We start from the raw sequence: 9,103 nt of genomic DNA, 5'->3' as shown, positions 1-9,103 counted from the left end.
AAGACAGTTCTGCGAAGTTACTTCAATCACTAAGATTGATAATATTGAAGGAGAAGTTATGGAAAAAAGGAACAAAATACAGTCAACGGCGGAGGAGGAAGAAGGAAGTAATTTTCCTTCATTAGACCTAAACCTTAGCCGTGGTACGAAACAATCAAGTCCGGATCAATTATTTGATTCATATCCAATTTCGGGAGAAGACATCCTTGTTTCGAATCATAAAATTTTTCCGCATGAATTAAGTCTCACATCAAATCTTTTTCTATCAAATCTCCACCTGCAAAATTCTCTTGAAACAATGAAGAAAAAGAGGAGTAATTTCTCTATTCTCAAAACCTCGAAAATCCTAACTGAACCATACTCCGAAGAAGAAAAAGACGATGAAAGCTTCGAAGGTCAAACAGATGATGGACCGGAAATTATGGACGACCATGTTAATGTAGAAGATCAAGTGAGGGAGTATTTTCAAGGAACTGTCGAAGTGGAAAGCCAAGATTCTCTAGATAATGAAAGTTATCTAGTAGATGATCAATTGGCATTCGAGCAAGATCACCTAATTGTGGGAGGTCAAGCAGAAGATCAACGTGAACTTAGGAATTACCAATGGAGTGAGGGACCCGCAATTGTGAAAGATTGGAATGGATGGCCCTCAATTGTGAAAGCCAATGTAGACAAACCATCCCTGGTTGTGGAGGAAACAAATTCGAAAGAAGATGCTTCAAAGTCGTGTTATGCATCAATGTTAAGATCTATAAAGGTGCCGAACTTTGTAGAAAATCCTACAACAGCGAAGGTTGCACCAGTACAACTAAATGCTCCTACAAGTACTAGTAAGAAAAATATAGAGCATGGCTACCCCATACAAATTGAGAGGCTGCCCCTTAACATCATGGTTGATGTTTTCTCGGGTAGTGGACAACATGTTAGTGTCTACTGGCAGATTGGAAGTTTAACAAAGTTAACTGCTCTTAATCCATGGAAACTATTGAGTGATCAGGTCACTGATGCCTTCTACACAAAAGAATCACCCATATGGATGTATAGTAGTTATTTAGCAATACATCTTGGCACAAGTGATACCATCTTTGGGATAACATGTGAACCGCAATCCCGATTTTCGAGCACCTGTGTTTCCTAATCTCATCAACACAAAACGCTATATGGTAATGCTGGTCTATTACAGTAGATCTCTTACTCGGAACAAATATGCAACGCAATCGTGGTATGTTTTAAACAATTTACTCGACCACACTTGTATTTTTGTTACAATTTACTGGATCACTTCGCCTTTAAATGGTGGAAAGTTAGGATTTTATTACAAAGTGCATGAACTTCTTCCTTCTCTCCCAATTGGTTTCCATCATTATGTTCTCGATAATTTTATTGGAGAAACATTGGATGGGTTTAAAGACCATAAAACAGGAGAATTACTACAGAGAGGTATATGGAGATTGATGGGACTGATCCTTCATGTCTCCAACGTCTTCGCTGAAATGCTTCTTCGAGAGATCAATGAGATAGGTATTTTTGCTACGATACCTTCTACAAAAAGAAACACTTCGGTCAAAAATATTATTTATGGTGCTATGTTGGTTTGGAAAGTAACTATATTTCCACGTAATTATCAAATTAGGGTATATAAACTTCACGAAGATGAATACGGGAAGGTCGTTTTTGAGTGTCATATCGACGCTACGTGTTTCAATATCGATAACTTTTTGGGAGTTAGCTATGCTTCTACTTTGGATATTGACGAGGAATTTTGGAAATTAGCTACAATTTCTCTTACTCCAGATTTGCTCGTGTTACTTGTCATTTTTTTGAAAATTATTAAGTGGTTAAGTCTACCGTGGAAAGATGGTGAGATGATTATTCTTGATTCCCTAAATGTAATATTGCGAGTATCTTGGCAATATATGATTCAACTTATAGTTGGTGGTATGGTCCAGATTTGTCTTCTACGGATTTTCAGCAAATTTCGTGAAAAGTGGGAATTAAGGATCGGTCTGGAAGAATTCATCGTATGTGGGTGCATCAACTTATTTTCTTCATCAAAATCGGTTCGGGACGAACCTTCTGGGGAACAGGGTGCTTATGCAGGCGCATAACATGTGGGCCCACGTCCACGCGTGCCCACATCCTATTCGGCCATAATAGTAGTCCTAGTTAGTATAGGATTAGGAAGTTACTTTAATTTGATATTTCTTTATTTTGAAGTTTCTATGTTTTGAGTATTTTATTATTTTAGGAATCCTAGTTTGAGTCTATCTAGGAAAGTTTGTTATCCTATAAAAGGAGGTCTAGTCTATTTTATTATTTAGATTGAAGAGAAAACCAAATCAAAGTTTATAGTTTATTCAGTTATTTTACCGTTCTTCGTTTACTTTATTTATCGTTTTTATATTTCCGCTGCGACTACATCAACAAGGTAACTTGTTAAACTAATATACCAGATAATCCTAAAGAAGAATCTTAATATCGTAGGACTACGAAATAGTAGTTTGATTCCAACACGGTGCATCTCAACATCCCCATCTCAGCCACACGACGCAGTCAGCTACAAAGGCCTATAACAGGTAATCAGATCGTCTCAAAGCAGACAAAACCTGACACTGAACGAGTATTACTCAATACTCAATTATTTAACTGCAAAGGCAATCTGATCGTATTGAGCGTCAGAGAAGTTTCCGAGATCCTTGCAGGTTTCGCCCCCAGATTGTGAGGAGTATAACGGGATTCAATATAGCAGTCTCAACACCTTGACTGATACTAGGAAGATAAATTTTGACAACAGTATGCTCAATATTCAATATTTTAACTGCAAGGGCAATCTGACTATCTTGAGCGTCGAGAGGTTTCTGAGTTCCTTGTGAGTTTCGACCCACAGATCGTGAGGAACATGGCGGGATTTAACGTAACAATCTCAACACCTTCACTGATACCAATTTTGACATCACCACACTCAATGCTCAATATTTTAATTGCAAGGACAATCTGACTGTCTTGAGCTTCAGAGACGTTTCCGAGTTCTTTGTGAGTTTCGCCCTTCAAATTGTGAAGAGCATAGCGGGATTCAATGTAGCAGTCTCAACAACTTTACCAGAAGGACAAATTTTGACATCATCACACTCAATACTCAATATTTTGCGTGAAGGCAATCCTACTGTTGAGCGTCTAAGAAGTTTCTGAATTTTGTAGGTTTCGCCCCCGATCGTGAGAAGCGTAGCGGGATTCTAAGTATGAGTCTCAACATCCTATATGGTAGGACAAATTTTGAATAAACATAAGTAAACAAAAGAATTCTGAGATTTGTGTTAGAGCCACACAAAAATAGGAGAATCTTAGTTTTACAACCACCTAATGAAAAACTCAATTTTTCGTCAACCTATGGATCTATAAATATATCCCAAGCAAAGTAAGAGACTTTATTACCACACCAACTATTTATTATACAAAAGTGAAGGGGAAAAAATGAAAGGGAAACCATTGACATCTGAAATAGATCTTGATTGGGTTTGGGGGTGTTAGATCTCAATCCACTCGAAGAGCTGACAGCTGACTCCTCCACTACCTCTCCTCACATGTTCACCACCACCACCTCCTCCCCTCACATGTTCACCACCACCACCACCTCCTTCACAGTCCCCTGTGGGTGTTAGTATCTCTTTCTCAGCTGCCTTGGGTTCTGATAATCCCCTCTCTCTCTCTCTCTCTCTCTCTCTCTCTCTCTCTCTCTCTCTCTCTCTCTCTTTTTTTTTTTTTTTTTTTTGAAGATAACCTCTCTCTCTCTCTATAATAGTAGAATGAAGGCTTCATCTACTTTGGGTTCATTGGGTTACAACAAAGTGGGTTTATGGTCAGTTTGGTTATCTGGGTTAATCTTAATAGCTCTATCTCTCTATGCTTCAAAAAGATTACCATCATCCCTCAAGGATCATGAGATCAAGAATCCAAAACTTACCCACAAACTTCTTTCTGAAGATCTAATAACTCACCCTAAAATCATTATCTTCTCTGCTCCCAACCCTTTCATTGGTTTGGTTGCAGCTAGACAGGTCTTAGCTATTCGATCATGGCTTGCTTTATCTTTAAACCTTCATGTTGTTTTGTTCAGCCAAGACCCTCATCTTCTTCCTGTTGCTGCTGCTCTTGGTTCTCGAGTTTCAATCGAATCAGATGTCGATTTCACGTATGCCCATTACTCTCTATTTAATTTGATTTTGAATTCTCTAATTCTAATTTGCTCAATTTTGGGTAGTTAAAATAATCTTCTAATATGATAACCTTGTAAATTTAGGCCATTTCTGTGCTTAGGTTAGGAATGTTATTACCATAAGTAACAATTCCATAATGTGATTCCAACTAATTGCATTACTTTACTATATTGAATGGTTTGTTCAGGAATACGATTAGTAGATAGAGATTGATTTTCTATCAAGGAAAATGAATCACAAACCCACGCCTGGGTTTCGATCCCCATGTAGGAGGAACCAGGTTCCTAGTAATAACATTACTTCGTGTTAGTGTTTGGTATTGTCTAGGATATGGTTGGTAGAGATAGAGTTTGTTCATTGATTATTTGATGGACGATTTAAGAGAAGCGCAATCGTAAACCCACTCACCTCTGGGGTTTGGAATCTCCTTTTAGGAGGACTCACATTCCTTGAATCACAATAAGTTAAGATATTATTTGGTTTGGTCAGGAAATGATTGATAGAGATTGTTTTGTCATTATTTAACAGACGATATCAAAGAAATGGACACAAAAAGGCTGCCACCCCTTGGTATGGAGTCCCCTTTTCGGAGGAACAGTAATAGCAATACCTTGATGTATTGTTTGGTTTGGTTAGGAATATGATTTGTAGAGATTGATATTGTCCTTAGGTTAATTTGATCGACAATTCTAAGGGAAAGGGAATCGCCTACTCGCCCGCCCTTGGGTTTTGGATTCAATTCCTCCTCGCAATGGAAGTCTTACTTCATTCTTGTGTACGAAACACCATTTTGGAAAGTGGTTCTTGAATAGGAATCACGTTCCTAGTCATCGCTACCTTTTTATATTGTTTGCTTTTGTTATGAATTGGATTTATAGAAATTGATTTTGTAAGTTATTTGATTGACTTTGTTCTATATCTAGGTTTCTAGGTACCCCATACTTCCATTCCATGGTTGCGAGATCACAGGCCTCAACTGCCGATATATCTGTTTTGATAGACCCTGAGACTATACTCCTTCCCGACTTCATACCCACCTTGAATTTTGTTCATAAACTCGACCACGATTGGCTTCTTGTTGCATCAACACCAAATGTTTCCCAATTCCCATTTTACTTAGATGAATCTGGGCAGCAATGGTTAGACGAGGGCGGTGAAAATATTAATATTCAGAAGGTATGAAGGTCACAACATCTATTTATTCGGATTGGATAACTCATGGGACAGCTTTAAACATTACTCTCTCTCCCTCTCTCTCTCTCTCTTCAATCAGATGCAGGAGTTTCTAGCTCAGAAGCGACAGTGGAATCATTGTGAGGGAAAAATACTTATGGCGTGGAACACGGGAGAGCTACCTCTACATGCTGGAGTCTTGCCTCCTTTCTTATATGGAAAGGGGATTCACAACCATTGGATCATTAACGAGGCATTATCGTCGGACTTTCGTTTTGTATTTGATGCAAGTGAGGCCATTTCAAGTTTCTATTCGCATGATCTTAGTGGTTCGAATAAAGAAATTCCAAAAAGTTCTATATCTATTGATATGAAAGAGAGAAGTTGGGAATATATCGGTAATTCTCTTCTTGGATCACTCTACGGATCCTTATACTTCCGTGGAGCCAATTTTTCTAACAAACTAGTCAAACTTATCAAGTGTGACGGTCATTATCTTTTCTTCGACACCGAAGAAAATATTGCTTTTCCTTATAGGGATCAAGGTTCCCTTAATTCATGGAAAGGAAGGCTAATGAGATCCAGGACAGAAAAGAAGCGAATGGATTGTGTTGAAGTTAGCAAATCACTTGACAGGAACATGGACTGTTCCTTCAAGGAGGAATTCAAATTGCCGATATCTTTATCTTTGCCATTCTCCTTAGAATTGCTCCTCCCAATGGTTGCAGACAACGACAAGACAATCATTCTTGCAGTTGCTGGAAACAGTTATCGAGACATGCTTATGAGTTGGGTTTGTCGTCTACGACGTCTTTCTATTTCTAATTTTGTAATATCGGCTCTTGATCAGGAAATCTATGAATTCTCGGTATTGCAGGTATATTTGCTCCATTCTTCTATATGTTTAGGTAGTTCATTTATTTGCTTCTAATGCCCTCACAAATGTCAAGTATTTGTTTCATAAGTAAAATCTCTATTTACGATTTTATTTTCGAGCTAAATTAATGAAGCTATGGTTATTAGGGGTTGCCCGTTTTCAAAGACCCACTAGCTCCAAGTGATATTAGCTTCAACAACTGCCACTTCGGGACTAAATGCTTTCAGAGTGTAACGAAAGTGAAATCTAAATTGGTTTTGCGGCTACTCAAGATGGGATATCATGTGCTGATGAGCGATGTTGATGTCTACTGGTTTGAAAATCCTTTGCCATATCTTCGATCCTTTGGTCCTTCTGTTTTGGTAGCACAATCCGATGAATATAATGAAACAGGTATCGTTCTTCATAGATCTCTGCCTCTTTTACTCCCACTAATAACTCTCTCATACTTTTCCCTTTAATGGAAGTCATTATGATTGCTGATATAGTTTTCTAAATGTGTTCTGATTGACATATTAACGATGATTTGACAGTGCCCATTAACTTGCCTCGACGCCTAAACTCTGGTTTCTACTATGTACATTCTGATGATGTGACAATCTCTGCACTAGAGAAAGTGGTGGAACATGCTTCAAAGTCCACGTTATCGGAGCAACCGAGCTTCTACGATGTTTTATGTGGGGAAGGTGGACGGAACCGTGTGGGTGACGATAGGTGTCTCGAGCCCGAATCAAACCTCATGGTTCATTTCTTGAATAGGGATCAATTCCCTAATGGAGCTTATCAAGGCCTATGGGAGAAAGCAAATGTGAAAGCAGCTTGTAAGAAGAAAGGGTGCATTATTCTTCATAATAATTGGATAAATGGAAGGAAGAAGAAGCTAGAACGACAAGTTGAATCGGGGTTGTGGGAGTACGATGTTGGTTCAAGAATGTGTCTGCACAACTGGTACGGAACCAAATTGACAAGCTCTTGGTAAACCCGGTTTGTTCCTTTTCAAATTTTCTTCTTGGTTCCAATGGATACGAAGAACCTCGGTTTCATCGACCCCTTATTTTCAAAGAAATTTATTCAAATAAAAACGACCCGCAATGAAGAAAACAAGATACTTCATCCGAACAATTTGTAAGCTTCTAACATTCTACTATAACACTTGAAACCGAACACTGAACTTCTTTCTTCCTTGATGATTAGATCAAGATGCGGAAAAAAGGATAAACTTCTTGTTTTAAGCCAACCGAGACTATAGAGAGAGAGAGAGAAACAAGAAGCGACAAGGAACACGATGAAGCTTCAAGATCGGAAAACTTCAGCTTACAACAGAAAGATAGGTAAGTCGTGCAGGTGGATTGTTCATCGATATAGATATCCGAGTCTTACATCAGAAATGCTGGAGAAACAGCCGGGAATGTGTATTACTCAGACGGAGATCTTCAATCAACTCATGAATCCCTTCTTCGTGCTGAAGCAAAGCTACTACCAGAGGAGAATATGAAGATTTTCAGGGAATCCGAGTTCTGCAAAAGATTTCTTTCACTCTGTAGAAAGGTCATCTAGATGTGTTGTTAGAAGACATAGAAGAGAAATAAACAGACAACTTGTACCACCATTAAAGGAGCAAACATTTGGCAGGGATTAGAATAGCAACCAAGTCTTCCTTCTGTCCAAGAGCTATCTCCATGAAACCCAAGCAAGTAGATTATGAGTATTTGTGATTTTGATTGAGAAGAAATGTATATATGGAACTTCAATACCTAAAAGATTGGTTCAGTTTATTGGGTTTTCGAATTTTAATCTTGACTCTCTATTGTGTTTTAACATTCTTGGGAAGTTATATGAATGGCTAAAACTGTTTCCACCGAGATTGAGAAGTTATATGAATTTTAATCTTGACTCTCTATTGTGTTTTAACATTCTTGGGAAGTTATGGGACCTTGTGGGCTCACGAGATTCAATCCAAGGACTCCGTGGGCTCCCGAGATTCGAACCAAGGACCTCATGGACTTAAGAATGAGTGTTTTTTTTTTTTTTTTGGAAGTCGACTACGATCTACGTATGTCGTTACATTTGGCACTTGATACATCATAGATGTGATAAGCTCGATAACCGCCCACTCAAACACTAACAGGACCGGGCCTATAGCCCAACTAGAACATGCCCTAAAGGCCAACAACATTATTTACACCCTAATAATCCCAATTCAAATAACCAAAGATTCCACCTTCTCTGGGATTCGAACCTGGGACCTCCAGGACTTTCTGGAGTTTATGTCAACACCTTGGAACCACTTGGGCTACCAACTGTTGACCTTAAGAATGAGTGTTGAACCACTGCACCAGGATGTGGGACGCAATTTAAATGTTTTACCTTGTGTCCCTAATATCTTATATGCTTAAATTATTCTGATGACATATCAATTCCACATAACATAGTGATGGCTTCGCACTATTATAACGTAATAATCCTTAAATAATATAAATATCTAATGTTTATATCATATAATTAAGGCAATTCATTTCATTTAATATAATTTAAGCAATAATGGCTTGTCTTATGGCAAATATAAAACAATCCAATATGATAGAAGGCCTAGAAAAGGTTATCCAAAGATAACAATAATGAAGATGTCCCTTAAGGATAAGGAATGGGTGGGGTTGGCACTAGGCTAGGCATATCTTATAGGAATGAACCAAAGCTCCCATCACTCTTTAAATCAAAATTGCATGCACAACTAATGGTATTATAGATTTCGTCCCCACCGATAAATTAACAAGTATTATAAGCTATATGCATAATTTAGAGGAGTCTAGTCATCTTTTCCGTCAATTATTTTTGAATT

General features: G+C 38.2%; 1 protein-coding gene across 4 annotated transcripts; it reads left to right on the top strand.

Annotated features, from left to right (window-relative positions):
• Nucleotides 1-3,599: 3,599 nt before the first annotated feature.
• Nucleotides 3,600-8,058, top strand: LOC147547606 (Nucleotide-diphospho-sugar transferase family protein). Of its 4 annotated transcripts, none has more exons than XR_015237090.1 (7): nt 3,600-3,716; nt 3,779-4,189; nt 5,138-5,390; nt 5,488-6,264; nt 6,411-6,657; nt 6,798-7,389; nt 7,459-8,058. XR_015237090.1 is itself a non-coding variant. In XM_086666801.1 (7 exons), coding segments are annotated over exons 2-7 (2,106 nt in total). In that variant the 5' UTR covers nt 3,600-3,716; nt 3,779-3,803; the 3' UTR covers nt 7,460-8,058. The 4 variants fall into 4 exon arrangements, 3 of the variants coding, with proteins under 3 accessions (XP_086522927.1, XP_086522925.1, XP_086522926.1); XM_086666801.1 differs by having other exon boundaries at nt 6,798-7,239; XM_086666799.1 differs by having other exon boundaries at nt 6,798-8,058.
• The last annotated feature ends 1,045 nt before the right edge of the window (nt 8,059-9,103 follow it).

Source organism: Eschscholzia californica, unplaced genomic scaffold (genome assembly GCF_041429995.1).
Source record: "Eschscholzia californica isolate CP2 unplaced genomic scaffold, dmEscCali1.0.p SCAF_3, whole genome shotgun sequence".
In the NCBI taxonomy this organism is placed as follows: Eukaryota; Viridiplantae; Streptophyta; class Magnoliopsida; order Ranunculales; family Papaveraceae; genus Eschscholzia; species Eschscholzia californica.
This window is presented reverse-complemented; position numbering and strand designations above follow the sequence as displayed.

Coding starts and splice junctions, on each gene's coding strand:
- LOC147547606 (XM_086666799.1), top strand. CDS start 3,804: ATGAAGGCTTCATCTACTTTGGGTTCATTGGGTTACAACAAAGTGGGT. Junction 4,190..5,137: donor GAATCAGATGTCGATTTCAC/GTATGCCCATTA, acceptor TTCTATATCTAG/GTTTCTAGGTACCCCATACT. Junction 6,265..6,410: donor ATGAATTCTCGGTATTGCAG/GTATATTTGCTC, acceptor TATGGTTATTAG/GGGTTGCCCGTTTTCAAAGA.